Source organism: Neomonachus schauinslandi, chromosome 6, assembly GCF_002201575.2.
Source record: "Neomonachus schauinslandi chromosome 6, ASM220157v2, whole genome shotgun sequence".
In the NCBI taxonomy this organism is placed as follows: Eukaryota; Metazoa; Chordata; class Mammalia; order Carnivora; family Phocidae; genus Neomonachus; species Neomonachus schauinslandi.
The window spans coordinates 136,858,752-136,880,942 of NC_058408.1; the positions used below are offsets into that span (position 1 = coordinate 136,858,752).

Consider the following 22,191-nt stretch of genomic DNA (forward strand, 5'->3'; position numbering starts at 1 on the left):
TGTGGGGGCAAGTTGAAAGCATCAGCTGCTACTGTAGTGTATTTCCTTTCATTTTCAGAGACCAGGGCAATGCACAACTAAGGGAACAATGTAAATAGCACAGCTGTTACAAGAACTTGATTTTAGCTTGACTTAAGTGAAGAGCTTCCAAAATACAAAGTGAGGTCCTGCTGGAAAGCTGCTGGTAAACTGGTAGTCCTCTTGTGTGCAGATTTACTCTGATAAAATTAAACTGTCCTGAAGAAGAGTTACTTCCATTATTTAGGAATATGCATTTTTTTGTAAATTTCTTTTAGAAATTTTGCTCCCCATTAGAGCCATACACTTAATAATCTGTTTTGGCTCTCTTTCGTGGAATTCCAAGAATCATTCTAGATTTAAATTCCTTGTTTCTTATGTTATCTGTTATCATATAATTAGACTGTCCATTTCCAGTATTGATTTTTTTTTAAATCTGTAGTAGCTTAGTGTTTTCTTTTAATTTAGGGATTTCATCCAATATGAAAATGAACCAAAAATTTTTGTTCTGTTATTCTGAATTAAAATTCAGATTTACTCTTGATTTCACAAATCAAATATCTTTTTAGAGAATTACCAGTTTGAAATTAAGTCCTTTGTTAAGGTAGAAAACAATATTCAGAGAAGAGAAGAATAATCCCTACTCCCAAAACCTGCATGTAGGGAAAATTAGGAGGAAGAAAGGTATTTTTGATAAGCTGAGTAAAGTGTTTAATTTTATTTAAAAATAGTCATATATACCAAACACAGAGAACTCCACTTGCTTTTCTTTTTCTCAATTACAGCCTTCAGTGATTTAGCATTTTCATGATATAAGCATTCCTTCCTTCTCCCTTTTATTTATTTAGGTTTTTTATTTATTTATTTATTTGCAGAGGGAGGGACAGCTTTTCTCTTAATTTCTCCACTGTGTATTAGACAACTCTATTAATTATTATAGACTGTTGTTGCAGCTTTCCTGACCTTCACATCAGGTCCTATCTCTCTGTTCTAAATGCATTGTTTTAATGATTCTTCCCCCCAGCCCCCGCCCCCCCCAGGCCCTTCCCCCCAAAAAAAATTTTCAAGGAAAGCTTTGATGTGGCTTTAGCTGCCTCCAACGTCTGGCCGCATCTCAGATGTGTCACCTATGCCGGGAGGGAATAAGGAAATCACGTTTTGAATGGTAATGATAACATACTAATCACTTCCTTTCTTTGAAGATGGAAGCGAGATATTCTGTCAGCATCCCTGGCTGCTAGAGCTTGGAGGCACTGGTCTAGGTGTATTAGCTTAAGTGTGCATGTCAATACAGCTTGCATCTCCACAATCCATGGGGGCTCATTAGAGCAAGGTAGATCGTTTCGCTCGACAGCCACTCAGATAATATGTGTGGCACCTCCTTTTTTATTATTATTAGAAAGCATTTCTTCGATTTTAAATGACATCTGTCAACAACACAAAGTTATGGAAGTTGTGGTTGCATTTTTCCTTTCCATTTGACCAGATACCAAAACTGAGTTGAGGGGGGAAAGTACGAATTTATACAAATACGTGTATGCATGTACACACACTGAAATATACAGATACACGTATTCATATATTTCTAAGTATCCAGACATATGTGCATCTGTACACACACATACACACACACGTGCATACATGTATTCTTACTCGTTCACAGCCATGATTAATTTATAAATCTGTTGGTCAACCTGAATAGATCTAGTGACTGATCATTATGGATAAAAACCAAAAAAAACCAGCCTCAGTGTAGAAAAGAAAGTTGGGAAGTTGAGAATTTGGGGAAAATCCTCTCATTTCCCCCATTAATTTATAACATAAAAGAATGCATATAATTATTATCATTTTAGTTCAGTTTAAAACAGTGGGTGTTAGAAGTTCACCTTCAATCTAGTGTCCTATATTTGGGAACAAACCCACATTTTTGTGCACCTATGTGCACGGAGGAAGATTTCTCTTGTTCCTTGGTGATTGCCTGAGTTGTCTTAACACTAGATCTACTGTTTAATATTCTGTTCTAGTAGTGAATGTTGTTCTATATGGCATCTTCCACACATCCAAAATTGGAGGGCATTCTCTTGAAAATAAAGTTCCTCTTTAAAAATTCCTATCTGCGGGAATCAAAGGAACAAATGAGTTTTTTAACTGATGGCATTTTATAAAAAATAAATACAAAATAGGGATCATAAATCTATGCAAGTGTCTCATCTGTCTACTCTGCTGAAAAAGGAAAGATCCAGTTGACTTGCGTCTTCGTACATTTCTGTGTTGGGGAATAAGATTCGTGTGGCCATATACAATATGAGTCTGCCTTTTAAAACAAAAAAAAGTGGATGGTCCATACACAAACAATTGATTGGAAATCTGCCCATAGGAGATTTGCTAAAAATTATCTATAATGCGTGGTGACTCCCACCCCCACCCCCCACCCCCGCCCAGAAATGTTAGGGCATATAAAGGCATTAATTTTTTTAAGGCAAAAAAAGAACATTGTAGACGGCCGTCTGATTTTTTTTCCTTTTTCTTTTTCAGAGGGCACATCTGCTCGATAACACAGAGAGGCTGGAAAGGTCATCTCGGAGACTAGAGGCTGGATACCAAATAGCAGTGGAAACCGGTAAGAATTCTGAGAGTGAGCAAATTGTCTTGCTTATGCACAGCAGTCTTCACAACACATGACATTTCAGGGAAACTTCAAAGGAGTAGCAGAGACAGCAGCCCGAGATGTGGTTTACATATTGGGGAGACAATTGGGAGCTTATTTGCGCTTATCTTTTTTCAAGTTAAAAGGCATGACATCTACTGAAAACAGTTCCTGAGGTTTAAAAGTATACATCTGAAAAGAGATGGAATACTTTGTCTCAATTCTACATTTGTCTTAATATGCAGTTACATGTTGTCAGTTTACCCACCCGCAATGATTGCTAGCACACAGTGCAGTCTCCAGGTGTTTGCTCCTTTACATTTATTCACATATGTAAAAATTAACATTTTAATCAGTCTAAATGATGTGAACTAGGGGCAAAGAAGTAACAATATCCAGCTTACCTTATTCGTCCTGGTGTTGAAAATGATTCCTAGTGGTTCTATTTGGTTTTGTTTTTTAAAAACCATAATTAGATATGGACAAAGAAAAGTCATAGTAAGCAGCAAGGCTAATGTTCATGATAATCTTATTAGCATTAGTTAATACTGTCCAAACTTTTGGTTTGAATTAACACTAGTTATTAATTTCAGAAAATACAGCCCTAATTTGACTTCTAAGACTTGTCTACTTAAAACAGACAAGCTTTTTCATTACAAATGTTTCATGCAATGACTGTAGTTTTTTACACAGTAAATAAATATCTGTTAGCCCCTGCATAGTCATCCATTTCTGATAATTTAGCTATCTTTGTTGTTTTGTTTTGTGAAGTACAGATTGTATAAAATTTATTTTACATAGTTTGGATAGTTCTTGCCCAGTATGTAAGCCACAAAAATATGTGGTTAACAATGATTCCATTGATATTTTAAATCTAGTGTCATAAAAATGTTTATTTAGGAAGAACAGGTATAATGAAAACGATTCCAAATATAGTGTGTGTGTGTGTGTGTGTGTGTGTGTGTGTGTGTGTGAATGGCGGGTGTTTTCTCTCGCCCTGAGTTCATGGCTATCCTATACTGGCTTACTGTGTGATGACTTCTAAGGAACTGAATGGGAAGAACACAAATGGCATTAGCATTCTAGTAATGGTGAGGAAGCTAAAGAAAACCATAACCCCTCAAGATTCTTTAACAGCGTGGGCAGCCCTTCTTTCTGACATTATTAATAGATTGGCTTTCTGCCCTGATTGGAATAAAAGCCAGCTTTCATTTGTTCTTTTTGTCCTTGGGCTCACCTTTAGAAGTGACTGTCCTGGTGAAGAATGTCAATAACAGAAAGAGCCCTGAACATGATGAGGTCAAAGGACCAGACTTGGGTTCTAGCTCTTATTTCTGTGACCTTGAGCAAATCACATAACCTCTGAGTCTCAGTTTCTTCTTCAATAAATGGAAATAATATTACCTATCTTAGAATATTCCTAAGAAATAATACCATATGCTAAAATATTTTATATACCGTAAAACTATATAAATATAAATATTATTATTGTGGTCATTTGATGATATACAGGCACTTATCTTTCTCTATTCATAGAAAAAAATTTTATTGTGGTTGAAATTTGTGTATGTTTAAGGAATTTAAAAAAGTGTTACTTTGACATCCTTGGAGAATGTAGCCCTGTACCAACTGAACAATAAGGGACTTTCTTTGACAAAACCTCCCATTGGTGAGTCTCTTACAACAAGGGACTGGGTTGGGTAGGGGATATTCTTGCTTTGACACTTGATCACAGGACTTGATTTGTCTGATTGGGCTACCTTTTCTCTTTCACTATATCATTCATGTATTTCCCTCCCAAAGCTTAAGGAAGTCATCAAAGAAGATCACAGATACTGCATTGATCAAGAGGATAAGATTGAATGGGATTTGATAGTTATCCTTTTTGATGTGTGCTAAATTATAACATTCACATCAGCTTATCAATGTAGTCAACATGGAAAATGCCACTTTAAGAGTGTCCCGAAAACCAGCCTCCATCCCCTTGGACTTTTTGGTAGAATACAATGGTAGTTTATAGAGTTTTGTAAAATTAGATATCTATTTGTTATATAAGGCTTAGGAAGTTCTTGCAGACTATAAAACCAAGTCTGGGAGGAGGAACAGGGTGGGCTTTGTGGAAATGAAGACAGATATGGTACAGCCTTTGCCTAGACGGGAGTCATCACATTTTCTTAGATGAGTTGGAAAGTGGAGTGAGGAATGAGAAGGCAGACACAAGGCCTTTGTCCTGTTCTTGCTTCTTACTAAAGTAGTATGGGGAAAAAGTCACTGTGACAGGCGCCATGTTGTTTTTGCATTTCCTGCTTCCCTGCTAGCCCTCAGCCTGGTCACACCTGGTCAGCCAACAGCCCTGTGTTTTGATTGTGATGTAAACTTATGGTGCTAATCATTTTGTTATTAGTATTAGTAGAAGAACAACGTCTTTCAAAAGGAAAAACTTACTGGTTTCTTTTTCTTAAAGACTATGAAAATCAAGGAGGATAAGAAGTAGAAAAGCTAGTAAGACTTGAAACAGCACAAAAGAGGGAAATGGTTTATGAGTATTGATTGGTCTAATGGTTCTTAGACCACAACAGGAGTTTCTGCCAGGCAACAGCAAAATAAGAAAAAAATTACAAAGTAGTAACTTTCTCATAAGGCAAATTTTATTAATTTAAAGGACACTTTTTCTAAGATGATGTTTTTCCTATTTGGGGGTGATAAAAGATAAGATAGCTTTATGATATGATACAAATAGTAGGTAGAAGTTATATGTTTATTTTTTTCTCTACCTGGAAAAATAACAAAATTGAAGACCCTATTTGGGTCCTCTGAAATGTTTTTTGAAATTTTACTTGTCCACAAAATCTGGGAAATATTGTCTGATGGACTGAATTAGAGAAAGACAGAGCAACTCCATTATTTGGCCTGGTAATTTATCAGCTGTGTGACTTTGAAAAATCACTTAATCTCTCTGTGTATGTTTTTTTTAATTTGCAAAATGGAAACCTGACACCAGATTCTATGTATCTCATAAGTTTGTTATAAAGTAAAATGGGGTCATATATATTCAAGTTCTTAGAAAGTACAGAAGGCTCTGTAAAAGTCATCATTTTTATGTTATTGTCAGCAAAAGTGGTCATCTTTCAAAATTATTGGCAAGAGATTTCAACAAAAATCTGTAAACTTTTCTATTCATTAATTTGATAACTATTATTGGCAAATATCATAAAAGAAAGTTTATTATATGTAATCAGTTATATGTAAATAGAATAGAAAGCATATTAGTTTAACCACTGGTGTCTTCCTAGCAAATAATGAAATTCGTCTTCTAAAGTTCTTGAAACATTTCTTATGTTTTAAAAACTTATTTTGTCCAATTGGCAGTTACTGTCTCTTTAAACAGCTGCTCAGTAGAGGGACACATGTCCAGAATGCATTTGGTCTGAGAAAAAGCACATGAGTATTTCTAAGTGCCATTTACACCTTGATATATATTGAGTTTAATGACAATCAAATTTTCTTTCTTGGATTCCTTCCTTTTTGAGAAAATTGATAAGTTTACCAGTTAATTGAACAGCTCTATCTAGAAAAGAAGAGACAGAGGGAAGAGCATATGATATTAAACTAAAGAGCTAATGGTAGGACATTTTAGTCTCAGACTGACATCCAGAGAGTTAATTATCAGACCCATAAACTTCCTTGAGAGCGACCATCAAAGACCGAACACTGTGGTGGTTGTGTGAGCCATTGGCTTGCTCCAGTTTGGCATTTCCTGTAAGTTCTTGTCCTAAAATCTGGGCATAAAAAGTGACTTCCTTTTTTTCATTTACTACTAATAGTCAGGTCTGATTCTTAGCTGTGGAGATCACCATCTTGTTTGAGGTCAGGGACTTTATACTTAAAACTCTGGGTCATCTGCCCTTTACTCTGAAATTATAACTTTTCTTTCCTCTGAAGCAAATTATCCCAGAATTACAACAGGCACAAAACTAATGTAAACTATGTGATTAATAAACAAAACAGGTTGAAAGAGAAATTATACAAGTGCAGAAATGCAAGGCTCACTCTCTCCTTTCAGTAGGTAAGCAGATAGTTTAAGATAGTTAAGTTTGGGGGCGCCTGGGTGGCTCAGATGGTTAAGCGTCTGCCTTCGGCTCAGGTCATGATCCCAGGGTTCTGGGATAGATTCCCACATCGGGTTTCCCGCTAGGCGGGAAGCCTGCTTCTCCCTCTGCCTCTCTCTCTCTCTCTCTCTCTCTCTCTGACTCTCATGAATAAATAAATAAAACATTTAAAAAGAAAAAAAAGAAAAAAGATAGTTAAGTTTGGGGGCAGTATGAGACAGGCATTTTGTTACATTAATGAATGAATGGACTAGTACATTTCAGATGGTGGCAAAATGAAGCAGGGTATTAAAGAGTAACTGATGAAGGCTACCTTAGGCTAGCTAGTCAGAAAAGATCTCCCCAGAGAGGCGCCTTGTAAGCTGAGTCTTGAACAGTACAAAGGTGCCGTCAATAAGCACATTTGGGGCAGAGGATTCCAAGAGGGAAAAGCAAACACAAGGACTCTAAAATGAGAAGGTGTCCAGGGTGTTCAGGCAACAGAAAGAAGACCAATATGGCTGCATCAAAGTGAGCAAGGGGGCATGGTACATGATTAGGTCCGAGCCAGGTGGAGTGCAGATTCTGTAGGGTCCCAGGGCATGGAAAGGAGCCTGAATTTGACTCTTAAGAGAGTAATGCCATTAGAGAGCTTTCAGCAGACAAGTGGCCTGATCTGAATTGTGGAGAACAAGGATTGTAGGGGTGGAGTGGCAAAGGATTGGAAATAAGAAGATTTGCTAGGAAATATTTATAGTAATCCAAGATTTGGTTCTTTTACCAGTTAAAATGAATGGAAGGATTTGATGGTAAAGATGCAAGGGAAATTATAAGTCATTTTAAAAGCCATTCAGGAGCAAGGAGCTTGAAATTTGTCATTGATTTCCTTAACAGTTGGCATGAGATCCCAAAGATTCTTCCTTAAGGATAGCACACCCCCCTCAAATGGAGACTTATTAGTCCTTGCCACCTGGTTGGGCTTTACACAGACAATGGCCAGTCCATTGGGCTGTTGGTGATGGACACCGCAGTTATAAATCTGAGCTTAAAACCAAGTTTATGATGATATTTTATTTGAAAAATTATGATAATGATACCTATTTCCTAGAATTTATGTGAGGCATAAATAAAATAATGTGTGTAGAAAGATTTTGTAAATTACCTCACAAAAGTATGGTGTTTTTTTTCTCTAGGAATCTTCACTTTAGGTAGCTTCTGAATGTAAACATATATTATTACTTTGCTTAATTTTGTATCAGTGTAAAGAGGAATGGGTTAGTTCCTTACTACCCAAAGTGGGCCTCAGGACCAGCAACATTCCCTGGGAGCTTGTTAGAAATGCAGGATCTTGGGTCCCACTTCAGATCTACTGAATCAGAATCTGCATTTTAACAAGATCAGCAAAGATTAAATCAAAATTTAATTAGCTATCCACTCTGCAGTGTTAGCTTTAGTCTGTGTCTGAACTGGATAAAGGTTATTCCCTTGAATCTCCTATACATGTGTGGATATGTATATCTAAACATGTGTGGAAAAATTTAGGCAGGTAGCCATGGGTAGTTAACACCTACACTCCCTATGAAATAATACATATGGTTGTGTCCGTTAATATTGGTGGCATTGGATATGAGGGTCGTATTTAAGAGCTATAATAATTATTTACCTTACTTTGTTTAGGAAAATGTGAGTGGGCATTACTTGGTAACTAGAATAGGTAGTAACCTATCCAGTAACCCAAAAGGGACTCATTATACCACTTTATTTTTCTCAAAATACATTTTTCCCTATATTTAACACTACTTACATTCTTTTTAAAAAATGGTATATTTATCACCATTTCCTGTGTGTCTTATTTCATTAGGGAAATGCAAAGATAGATTTTCTGAGTAAGCATAATACCAATGTTATGTATTTATAAGTTATTTTCATAAGAGAAATATTTTCTATCTAGGCCTTATTTGTTGTAGAAATGATATAGAAGATTCTTCCATTTATGTTTGAGGGTTTTCTTGGGAGTCCCCATTCTTTTTCTATGAAGATTCATGTGCGCTCGCTCGTGTGTGCTCTCTTTTTTGGTAAAAACATTTAAGTTCTGCTCTTGTAGCAAGTTCCAGTTATATAATATAGTGTTATCAACTATGATCACCATTGTTAAATCCTCAGGCTATATTCATTTTACAGCTTAAAGTTTGTACCCTTTTTCCAAAGTTTATACCCCTTACAAATTTTTTAAATTGAAAAAATAGATTTTACTTCAATTTCAATATTTAAATACTCTGTAATGGTTAACCTAGTTTTAAGCTGCAGACATTCCCCCATTTTATGAATATACTTCCACAGGCCTGTTTTACATGATGTGTTCAGATTATTTTTACTTTTTATAATTTTATTTCATCAAAATCCAAATTTATTTGACCTAGTAGAGTAAGGCAGAGAAACATATGGAGTACTTTTTTTTTTCTTCTGGAAAACGAATAATTCTTAGAATTACAGCATTTTCATGAGAATAAGATAACTTATGTACACCACTGTTTCTCTTCTTTGCCTATGTCTTTTTTTAAGAGTTCATACAAGAAAAGCAATCAAGTATCAGCTTACCTTTTTAAAAATCAAAATATGTTTCATGTTCGGAACTTTTTTTAAAAGAATCAGAACAAATGCATTTAAGATATGAAGTCCCTTCCTTTGTATCTTTAATTGTCTGACTCTTGGCTGAACTACTGATGGAGTTTTCCAGAGAGTTTCATGGGGTTACAGGAGGATTATGGAGTATAAGACCACAATACTGCAGCTTTATCACATTCTGTCTTTTGGTTCTTGATACTGTCTTTCAACTTACCTTATTATTATTATTTTAATCAACTCACTATAGAACTCATTTTGAAATTGTAATCAGTCTTGGAAGTATCTATTGAAACAAAGTTTTTATCAAACTGAAGGCCTTTTCTTAATTATTTCAAGAGTTTTTCCCAGTCTGCTGACATTTTCTTATTCTTCTGCCTCCTCATCATCGTTAATATTAACCTCTTTCCTCTCTTTTTCTTCTTCCTTTATCCCTCCCTTCTTCTCTTCAAGAAATATTTTGAGTGTTCATTGCTGGGTACAGTGTAATAATTTTATTCAAAAATACAAATCATTGAATGTATTAATTTATCATCTACAGAAAAGATTGATGGGTAAAACAATGCACAATAATACAATGTAATACATAAAACAATTTTTGAAGTTGTAAGCTAGCTTGAAACTGAGCTAATATATCTCCTGCACAGAATATAAGAAAGTTGTTTCTTTTCTCTCTCTCCATTTACTAGTAAGTCATTTGTAAGACTTCTGGGAAAATAGCTCCAAAAAGTATTAACTGTATGTTTCTTGCTCTTAGAGCTGTTATCAGTTGGTGAAGAATAAATTTCTGATTCTGTAATATTAGTGGGAGTGATATACATTATATAAAAGAAGGTACACATTGTATTTCACGTTTTCAACAAGATTTCATTGAACTCTGCTGAGTGTCAGATACTTCCGGGATGCAGAACTAGAAAAACAAGATATCCTAGTCCTGGGTTATCTGAATAGACAATGTTATGCCTGTAAACACTGATTCAGATTTTTAACTTAAGTAATTTTGTTTAGGCACAGATTGGAATTCAGAAAGGCACTGCCATGTCCATATTATTGCAACAATATCAAATTAACACTTTATGTTGTTCTACAATATAGGAACAGAAAACGGGATTATACATTTGGGTTGATATTAACCATCTATTTTATCCAAGTGTGTATGTGTATATATATATGTTAGAGAAAATATTTTTCTATAGAAATATTAAACTTTTTGACAGAAAAAATATTGCTAGAAAGAAGTTTCTGTATGCATTATTTTGGCTGGTGAAGTATGTGGTTATGCTTTCAGAATCTTAAAGATACCTTTGCTTGAAAACACATTTTGTTAAATGCCGGTAAGAATTGCTTGACCATGTCCTACAAGTTTTTAAAAGTTTTCACTCAGTGGTAAAATAATCACTTTTAATGTGTAGTTATCACTTACTTTATAATTACAACCCTATTAAAGTCTTACATCTCAAAAAGCTGTGGTTCTGGTCTGAAAAGAACAGAGGAGGTTGTCATTTGGCTGAAGCTCTTGAAGAACATTTTCAAGTTACACTTAAATTTACTTTGTGAGGTTCTCTGAAATATTGGTGAGCTCCATAGTGGTAAGAAAAGGATGTCATTTATACCCTATTTGGAGAACCTTCTCCTTAGGTGGTCCAAGTGAATTCATAGGGTTCATTTTTAATCCATTAAAAAGTATTATACTCATTTTTAAAGGTGTCTTACCCCATAATGCCTATCACTTTTCCATTTGGTTTGTAAGATACACGTGAAGCCATTCTTATTCTGTTGCATCTCTGTGAGTTGAGAAAAAGAATGACGACCAAAGCAGATCGCTAAAATGCCAATTTACTTTCAAATATTACAGTGAAGGACATTAAGCTTATGACCTTGTTGCACTGTACTTATATAACTTTCCTTGGGATTCTTTTTTAATCAGGTTTATTTTCCCTTTGAGTCTGACTTCTAGTGCCCAGAAGTTTTCTTTTCAGCAGTGTTTATGTATTTAACAGAATTTTCTGAGGTGGGTGCTACAGAATTTTCACAGCATGGGTTCACATTGGACTAAGACTTTGTGTACGACTTATATCAAGTGGGAAACTTGATGGGCATGAGCTTTAAAAATGTTTTTTTTGTGTGTGCTCTACATTTGAAGCTTTTGCCTGTATTTCCTGTTGGGCTACAATGTTTTCCAGCGTTGCCATAAGAGAACAAAGTCAACATTAAAAAATAATTTTTTTTATTGAAGAATATATTTTTCCAAGTAAAGTCATTATCAAAGAGACTGTCATGGTGGGTCATCATTCATGTATGGCCCTGTGTTGCCCTTTTGCATCTTGAGGTATAAACTCTAAGTCATAGTTAAATAAATATCTATTTATTTAGAGAGACGAAACCACCCTAAAGCCAGACAAGGAAGCTTTTTGAAGACTGTCCCTTTTGGAGGAAAACTAAGCATGTTGTTGAGTAATCCTCCCATTATCCTCCATGTTGGTAGTCCGATCACGATCGATTGCCTAAGGTCCTCGTCCACATTAAAAGGTTGATATTTGGGGCGCCTGGGTGGCTCAGTCATTAAGCGTCTGCCTTCGGCTCAGGTCACGATCCCAGGGTCCTGGGATCGAGCTCCACATCGGGCTCTCTGCTCAGCGGGAAGCCTGCTTCTCCCTCTCCCATTCCCCTGCTTATGTTCCCTCTCTCGCTGTGTCTCTCTCTGTCAAATAAGTAAATAAAATCTTTAAAAGGTTGATATTTATGGGCACATAAAGTACACCTTTAAAATGGAGCTAATTTTCTTTATTTCCATTTCCAATGCTATTTGCAGTATGTGGCACTTGAAAAGAGCACAGTGGAGCCTTAACATTTATTCAGAAAACAGTTATTGGGCCCTAAGAAATTAGAATTAGGGTTCATTAGACCTGGACTGAGCAATCTCTGAAAGAACAAGAAAATACTGGCTTAAATTTTTATTATTAGCAAAATTTGTATTTGCGAGTAGGGTAGGGGAGATACTTAACCCACCTGAAAGGGAAAATAGATTTTATATAATTGAGAAAGAAGCAGACCTGGCGCTGTCCTAGGCACTTAGTATACAAAGTTTCTTTAATAAGGGGGAATATCTTGGCAAAATATCTTTGGGAAAATACATAGCTTATAAATCCCCATAATAAACATATTTAGTATTTTCGAAGCAAGGTGCAGGAAGTAATTAAGTCCATTTCATTGTGTCAGGGAAAGGCAGACCCTAGAGAATAAATCCAGAGGGAGCAAGGGGAAGTGAGTAAAGCGGGAGCAAAATCAGGCTTTGGGGCAAATACGTGGCTTGTGAAGACTTCTGGAGTGTGTCCTATGGCCTTGCTAATGTTCATCTTAGTTCTTAAGTATACTTGAAAGTGATAGCATTTGTTTTAAAAACATTTTCCCCTCAAACTTTTTATTATTTCAGAGTAACCCCCCCCATTAGCCCATCCATTTTAATAGTCAGATGTGTAATTATTTTTTAATACATTACAGGTTTTTTTTAATGCTTTGAATTATAAACTTTAGTAGTTTTTAACCTTGTATTACATGCTGAAAATAATAATGCTAATATTAAGAATAACACTGTACAATCTACTTTGAAATTTTCAGACTACTTTTATACCTGTTATCTCATTGTTTCAATCAATAAATTATCTGATATGGAAATTATTTGTTCAGACTTATTGGTAGACTGTTCCCCTGACTAATTACCCAAATGCTATCAATTTTTACCAACCAGGAGTGGCTATTAAGTTTCATCTGGCTTCATGAAGTAATCAGTATTTTTTGTTTCCCTCTTTCTCATTAGCATATCTATAAATATCTATAATGTTCAATGCTCTATGCAGACTTGTTGATGATTAGGGCCTATTATTTATACAAAGAAACAAAATGGTCATAATAAGAAAGCAACACAAATTTAAAGGATGTGCCAATTTTTCTCACTGGTGTTAACATAGAACTTTTACAAAGTCATCCAAATTTTTCATGTAGGTTGAGTTAAAGAGATTGACTGGAGTGACTTTGTTAATATAAAAAAAGAGACCTTTTTTTTTTTAAACACTATGACCCTAAAAGGTAAGCATGAAGATGGACCAAGTATCTTATTGCCTTTACTGATCCTGCCTGCCGGCTGTGGATTTTCTTACTACAATGAGTCCCCTCATCTTTATTGCTGTGTACAAGGTACAGTGTTTCATTTTTGTTCCTACTTGGGCTTCCTGTAGAATGCCCACCCCATATAGTTCTTTAAATTCATACTGTTGTGAGAACAAGTCAGTCTTTCTGTTCTCTCCTTTGTTAACTGTATACCTCGTGGAGCAACATGTTCTTTCGTGCCCTCCCTGAGTTGTTGGACTCTGCTCAAATTAAACCCTGTAAGAGGATCAGCACGTTACAAAAGTGGAGCACCGTGTATTTTTGTATACCATCGTCTGGGAAATGCTAACACATTCAAGCCAACTAATGGTCTCATACCCACCCCTTGTAAATGAGGGCTTCCTATCTACCACATAAAAAGTAGGGAGAACACATGTACAATTTTTGCTCTCCTTTGAGGCTAAAGATGTTTAGGCATATAAAATGCATAAGAATTATTTTGTAATCCAAAGCCAAGTCAGATCACCTGTCTTTCACCTGTAGTGAAGCAAAATGGAATGTTCATGGAGCTTTGTAAATAGACAAGTTCAAATCTTGGTTCTCCCACATGATAAACCGGGAGACCTTGGGCAAGTTCCTTAGCCTTTCCTGGTCTTCATTTCCTGACCTACAAAATCTATGTGGGTCTTCTAAATGGAGGTTGATCTGAGAGTTAAAGGAGGTAAACCACATAAAACACCCAGTGCATGTTCAGTCCATCATCGGTGCTCAGAAATGGTAGTTTCCACCTGTGTTACTTTGCAGAGTAACACTGGCTGATGTGACAAATAAACCGCAAATACCCAAGTGGCTGGATGTAGTAAAGCTTATTGCTCGCTCTTGGAACAGTCCAGCACAAGTGTTCCTTCCTGGTGAGCAGACGGCCTTCCAGGCGGTGTTTCAGAAATCCACGCTTCTCCCATTTTGTGGCTCTGCCGCGCATGGAGGCTTTTGAGTCCTCTCCACTGTGCCAGCAACCAGGCAAAGAGAGAAGGCAGAGGGCACGCCTGCTTTAAAAGCTCCATAGGCAGCGAGTGACACACATTGGTTCTGCACACATTCCACTGGCAAGGACACATTGGATGATGCCACCAAGATGTGAGGGGGCTAGGAACTCTACTTGCAACTGGATGACCACTTTCTAGTCACAGCTTTGTACAAATATGGACAGGCAGTTTACCCTCCTCTGCCCTAGCATTTACTCCCCACCCCCTTTACTGCCTCATAATCCAGTTAAAACCCTGGCTAGCAGAATAAAATGGGGAGAGGTGGAGGAAGAGATGGCTTATGGGTCAGGTCAGTGGATGTAATCTTCTAGAATTTGTGACAAACGAAACTTTCTTATCTCTATTCTATTAATAGACACAGTAAAGAGTCAATATCATTTGCTTTCTTTGCTACCAAGCATTTATCTCCATTGGCTTCTCAAATTTATATTCCTTAGATCTGTAACAAAAGGTAATTCTGCTGCATGTGTTTTCATCTAAGTGTTGACAATAGATACAAGTTAACAAATTTATTTATACCATTTCTAAAGTATGTGCTTAAAGAACAGTGCAAACTGTCAGAGCCGAGAGGAACCTAAGGAGACACGGGGACTAAATGTAATGTGGTATCCTGGATGGGATCCTGAAACATCAGACAAATGTCTGAGGACATTAGACACCAACTAAGGAAATATGGAGAAAGTGTGGACATTAATTGATAATACCTACCTATATTAGTCCATTCACTGTGACAAATGTACTATAGTAATGGAAGATGTTAATTATAGGAGACAGTGGGTGTTAAGTATATGGGAACTCTCTGTACTATTATAATTTCTCTGCAAATCTAAACTGTTCTAAAATAAGTTTATTTTTTTTAAGTACATTGTAATCACAGTAGTCTTCATATTTGCTGAATAGCCACAGTGTGATATCGCCACTGCTACAGACCTGGCCTCTCCTTTTTAACTTTAATAATAATCACCACTCTCAATAATAGGGCCTTCCCAGTAATTGACAGAACCCATGCCTCTTTAAAGCATCTTGCTCAGGTTTTGGCACTGGAAATGTCCTAGGAATGTTTGCTTCCTCTTTCTTTGCTCTCCCTCCCTCAGTGCTTCTAGTCATTCTGAAAAGGACGATGTGAACTTTTATTTGGCTATCAAAAAAGATCAGACTAATCAATCACTTCATTTTACAACTCCAGGAAATGGGGACATGGTCCCAGTGTTTGTGTGGTTCAACTGCATATGCCCTCTTTACGATGTGTAAGGAGTAGAGCATTTTACTTATTAGATGAATGATAGTCAATATTTTTTTCTTTTTCAGTCTAGAAAAACCAAACAGACTGTATGATGACAGTTTTATAAGAATATTAAGATCGTAGATAATTTTTCCACTTCTGAATTTCCCAGAATGTTACCGTTTAATTTTAAAACTAAAAAAGAATTTTATCAGGGCGTCTGGGTGGCTCAGTCGGTTAAGCATCTGCCTTGGGCTCAGGTCATGATCCCAGGGTCCTGGGATTGAGCCCTGCTTCGGGCTCCCTGCTCAGCAGGGAGTCTGCTTCTCTCTCTGCCACTCCCCCGCTTGTGCTCACTTGCTCTCTCTCTCTCTCTCTGTCAAATAAATAAATAAAAATCTTTTTTTAAAAAAGAGTTGTATCTATATTTGAAAGTGCCTCAAATATATTCTTGAAAAATTATTTCACATCGTAATTTCTCAAAACATACAGCTAGAGAGAGAAAAAGAGATTCCATATGTCAATACCACGAAGAGACAAAACACTTGTAAAAACATAATTTTCTATTATTTTTGTTTCTCTGTATGTAACTGCCCAAATTGTATAATACTAGGATTTACATCTAAAGGTCAATGTATGAAAATTGTGTAGTAGCTGACTTTTAAAACTTTATTTTTAACTTCCTTGGCCTACTTCTTTGGTTTATTCCAGCGTCAATAGTGATGATTTCCTTATTTCTCCACACACAATTGTACCCATTTCAGCAATATGTATATGTGAAAGGAAGTGGAAGTTCGAATCCAGATTTGTTGACCCTTGAGATCTTATATTGACCTTAGTAGGTATTAACTTTTTAGATCAGTAAGAGCTGTTATTGACCTCAAAGAAAAGTCAATATCTGCTTGTTAATTTGCAGCTTGAAAATGTTATACATTTAGTTCTTCATTATTACCCTACTTATTTCAGCCTTTTTTAAAAAAATGTCTTTACTGTTTCTACCAAGAGATCATCTTGTCAAAACATTTTAGTTTGGGTGTTTAAGGAGATAATCCCTGGGCATGGTGGTCATTCGTGAGTGGTTCATTTCAGTTTCTTATAAAATAACAGCTGGCTGAGATTCTTGCTGTTCAGGAAAGTGAAATATACTTAATTGTATTTTATTTAATGTAGTTTTTAACACTTGAGAAAAAATTTAAATGATCTATAGCTCATGACAGGAATATTCTGACATGTATATATGAGGAACGAAAAAAGTTAAATTGGAAATAAGTGGTCTGAAAAGCAACTAATAATGTTTTCTGCTTTTCCATTTGTAAATAAAAAAGATCAGTGCAGATGAATGTTCAGCAGGTACTTTTTATGTGGATAAACATTAAAAGCTTTTATGTAAGTACTTCTTATGTGGGTTTGAATTTTAGAGGCCTATGCTTCTAAAGTTTTATTAAGTGATTTAAGTTTTAAGTATTGGTAGAGAAGTGGCTTTTCACATCATCATTGTTTTGTATATTAACATGGAAATGTCAAATTTTGCATAACTTGAAATGTCTCAGAATTGCCTATTGCTGAAATTCAAATGTCAGAACAATACTTCTGCACATATATGACTCTGATATTTCAACTCTAAAAACCTCATAAATGATTCAGTATCACTTTGGCCCTGTTATGATACAACTTTGAAAAGAGGCAGAGAGATTTAAATCTGGTTTAGGAAGTGGTAATCTCATTCAGTCCAGACTTAAAGCACTAATCTCTCACTCATTAATGATCATTAATCTTTTTAAAAAAATATGTAACCATTTTGGTGTAGAATTTGAGTTTTAATGAGGAGCCTTTCAGTATTTTGCACCAGTACAAAAAATGAAGCTATTTCATTTTTGAGCAACAGGATTGGCTTATATCTTATACTCTTTTGTGATATTAGTTCATTGTCATGGAGTTCTCAATATTAAAAAAAAAGGTTTATTCAAAAGATGAAGACTTTCTAGGACATAAATGATAAATAGAGGCCAAATGGCCTGTAGAAGTAGACTTTCAACTATTAATTTACTCTTCTGAAGTTCACATGACGTCTGTACCTTTAAAATTTTAAAGTTTAGAGCTGGAATGAACCTTGGAGGTGACAAACCTACCTTTGTCATTTTACACAGAAAACTGAATCTTGATATCTAGTCCCTATTTATTGCTAGTAGGTTAATTTTTTATTTAAAAATCTCAAATACTGTTGACTACTGGCATATTAATAGCTTGAAATAAAATACCTTTACCAACCCCATATTTTTATATTAAGTATTTCCTTTCCTAAAGAAAAAAAAATCTTTCCCCAGGGGGACTTTATCACTTGAAGAGGCTTATTTTCATATATGGTCCTAATAGTCCATTTTATTTCCTTTTCTTGGATACAAAGTTATGACAATTAAAATATGCCAGCATTTCAATACGATAAAATTGATATGTTTGGGGTCTTACTATCCCAGAAATAAAAAATGCTATTAGGGTCATAGCTTGGAGTGTGTACCTTGGCGTGTTTCATTTTTCCTCTGCTAGGAGATTAGTGGAAAATAAGCTCTATAAATTAAATTTTATTGCAAAATTATCTTCCGATGTTCAGCAGTGAAGATAATATTGAGTGATAAGGCTGGAGTGGACTTTGTATAAGGCAATTACAGCAGGAAGACCACATCTGAATGAAAAATATTGCTCAAGATTTTCTATAATCTGTAGAAAACTTCATTTTGGGATATGTTTAAAATTATCTCATTTTATACAGGTGATTATAATACTTAAGGTAAATTGCAGTTTGAAAGCTGCATTACCGAATGGTTTTAATGACCATTTATATATGGCAAGAGGGACAAATTTATATATATATATTTTTTTTTCTTTTTTCATACTTGGGAAATTGTTATCATTTCAAAAAGTCTCTCCACTACTGGAGTTCTTTCTATGCAATAGCTTGCTTTATCCAGTGACCCTCTCTCTCTCTTTGGATAACTGCATATGAAAGTTAAGATCAAAACGTGCACGGTGTATTACACCCTCACTGTGGCACATGTAAAGAGGAGCTTGGGTCTCCATTGTGTAGTTGAAGAAGTATCCGGTCCTTTAATAACTTTATTTATACCTCAGCTCTTGAGTTTGCCTTTACATAGCAATTGCAAACAGATAAGAACAAAGGCATTGTTCCTAAATTATGTAGAAGGTCCTTGGTTTGAGAGAGCCTTCTACAAGTAAACTCGAAGAAGAAAGTATGTGTGTGTACATGCATGTGTGTTTGTGCCCTCCCCCACCCCCAGGAACTCCAGCTCATGTGTGTGTTTCCTGGCCTGATGTTCTTCTTTTCCACCAGTTAATCAAGACATGTTTCGTGGGTGTCTGATATGAGCAAATTAGTGTCACAAGATTCCAGAATGGTAGAGACAGACTATGGCTGTGTCAACATTGGCTCCATCCCAAGGAATGGAACATCTTCTAATAGTATTATCCAGCAGAAATTATTAAAGGGATCTGCTTGTTACCTAATGTGCATAGGATCCTGTCATCTTTTAATAAAAAAAAATAAAGCCATTCCCTTCAATAAATAGTAACCTAAAAAAATTAATAATAATTCAGAAGAAGTTACTTTATACTTCCCACAGGCAGATTGGAAGAGATAGCTTATTGATTCAATGTATATGAATACTTATTGTAGACTTATCATGTAACCATCACTTTAGGCAATTCATCCAGCTAAATTGACTCTAATGCCATCCTGAATGAAGACTATGGAGGTTTATCAAGATGAAAATAGCCCATTAAGAACTGATCTGTACCAGTTTCAAGAAGCAGAGCCTGAGACCTGGCCCGTGAGGCTTTGGCTAGGAAAAGTTCACTCGGTGCTGGGCATATACCAGCTCCACAGGCCCCAACTTTATTAGTGTGGAGATAAGCTGATTAGGTCTTGTCAATCAAAGGTGCCCATATCTCAATTGAGAGACACACTCTCTCTCTCCATTTTTCTTTAAGCATTGAAGCAGGCAACAAAGAGAGAGATGTGTGGTATGCATCCCCACGGTTGTCGCCATGCAGGGTGCAAGGGTCCTGTGATGATGTGATGACTGTATTAAAGAGTACATCAATTTGTTTTAAAGTGTTTTGATTTTTTATGGTGGCATTAAGAGAGAGAACATTGTGGTTGCAGCTTTACTAGAAAGCAAAGAGTTCTAGAAGAAGAAAAAAAAAAAGTGTTTCTTTGAAGCCTACCAGGGCTTTGAATCTTGCTGTGCCAATGGGCGCTTAAGTGCTCCTGTAACTGGCATCCTCAGATCCACCATCAGCTTAGGAACTACCTTCCTCTCCAAATTATTCCTTTAGAAGAACAGGAAAAAAATGTTAAATTGACCTATGTGATATTAATGTTTATTGACCACAAGTTTTTTTTTTTTAATGGTTTAAGATTTTGGTTGAACATGTAACATACATTGGATATACTGATGTACCCTGATTCATTTGTAAAGAACGGAGATACTTCTAAATGTTCCCCAACTATGGATGGGCAACTTTGCTTCATTTAATTGTTTTATACAGAATAGAGCCTTGCCTTATCTATCTGGAAGATAAACTTGACTAATGAATATAGGCTGTCAAAATGGAATTCTGTAGGGCTTCAGCTTGAGACCTCATCATCTAGTCAGTGTTGAGAAAAAGGTAGAGCGATGGTGTAGGGGGAAAACCTGGCCTTTTGTTCTTCACATCTGAAGTTTGCTCACTGCAGGCCTCCTTCCTACTTCAAATGCAACAACAGAAAGGAGCCCTTCCTCCTCTCCCCCAACCCTGCATGCACCCCCTAGTGCCGCAATCCTGCATGGCCACGGTGCCACAGTGGATTATCTCTTTATCAGTTATTCTTCCCTTCATTCCATCCATTTTCCACTAACCAATCAGGCAGCCCTCTTAGGAAAGACTGGTGCTTATTTCAATAAAATGTGAATTCTGTACACACAGATCCACACAGCCATTCTAGATGTTGCTTGTCACAGAACAGAAAGGCATTCATGCTCCCCAGACTTGGATACCTCTACTGGGTGTCCTATGAGAAAAACAGAAATTTGAGTAGATGAAGACAGGACTAGTAATAGTGTCTGAAGTGGAAAAGGTATTCCACTCTATATAGCACTGATTAGCCAGAGTGGACACACTGATACGTAGATGTGTGTGCCATGCATCTGCGTGTGAATGTGCTCATGGGTATCCCCCAAAAATGTGTACAGCACTTAAGACGTGAGATAGTAAAAAAAAACTACTTTGTCACTGGTTCTCCAGTGACCCAGATGAGGGTACTTGGCCATGATTAGTCGGTTCCAAAAAATGTATAGTCCTGAAGTGCTTTCTGAGTTGTTGGAAAAATTAGTGATGCTTAGACATAAGTGTATTTTAATATATACAGATTTTCTATTCAGGATTCTTTGCCTTAAGACATTTTATTACTGGATTGATCTTAATAACAATAAAGTCTTTAGAATGCTCACTGATTTTTTAAATAAAAGTTAACATGCAACTTTCCAGAAATACCTTTTAAAAAATATATATCGATACAGTCACATTTTGATACTGTGTATCTCTATTCTGTGTAAGCACCTTCTCATTGTTCAGGTTTCTAGCTTAATGTTACTTTTTTCAGAGAAGACTCTACTGACCACTCCTTTTAAAGCAGCTTTGCCCTGCTGTCTTATCAGACCCCTCCCTCACAGCATTGATTGTAAATAAGGATAATCCATAATTCATGTTTTGCTCATCTGCTGCAGAAGAATGTAAGCTTCCTGAGGGTCATTTTGTTGAGTGACTGAAAGAATTGGACAGCTCTATTTTTTATTACAAAGAAAAGTTCCTCACTAACTTTTATCATTACAATAATCAGAGCCTCTTCCCAGACCACTTTTAAGGAGATCTACCTTGGCTTTGTGACATCTTAGGAGTTGGCTATATCTGTCTCTCATTGCTTTGAAATTCTTAATGCATTCAAGTAGTTCTCTCCAAAATACCATTTTGCACATTAAAAAAAAATTACATTTTACTCAGCAAAGTGATCATTAAGAAAAGTATACCCCACTGAAGCTAGTCCACCATGCAGCTGGTGCATACCCATGAATAAGCATTTGGTGGTAAGGATTTTAAGCCAACAATGAGTCTGGATTCCCTTTTTCATTTACTACCTACTTCAGTTGTTAAGCTTTGTATTTCTCCACTGTTTACCAGTTATAATTTCCTAGGTTCACTTTGGTGATTGTTTTTAGGCTACAAAATTAATAGTGAAAATTAGGTTGCAGTATGATAATGTTAACTTATCATGAGTTCAGATACAATGTTTGTTTCATTGAAATCCTGAAACAAGGAGTATGGAAAGAAATGCTTGGACTAAGGGGCATTTGCAAATAGTGGCTTTGTCACTGTGTAAACCTCAGTTTT

General features: G+C 36.0%; 1 protein-coding gene across 3 annotated transcripts in view; it reads left to right on the forward strand.

The window, feature by feature from the left end:
- VTI1A (vesicle transport through interaction with t-SNAREs 1A) overlaps positions 1-22,191 on the forward strand; it is a 346,286-nt gene that overhangs the window by 93,755 nt on the left and 230,340 nt on the right. For all 3 annotated transcript variants that reach the window (XM_044916605.1, XM_044916604.1, XM_021699588.1), the window contains one exon: positions 2,554-2,638. In XM_044916605.1, the coding sequence (XP_044772540.1) occupies positions 2,554-2,638 (85 nt within the window). The remainder of the gene's footprint in view (positions 1-2,553; positions 2,639-22,191) is intronic.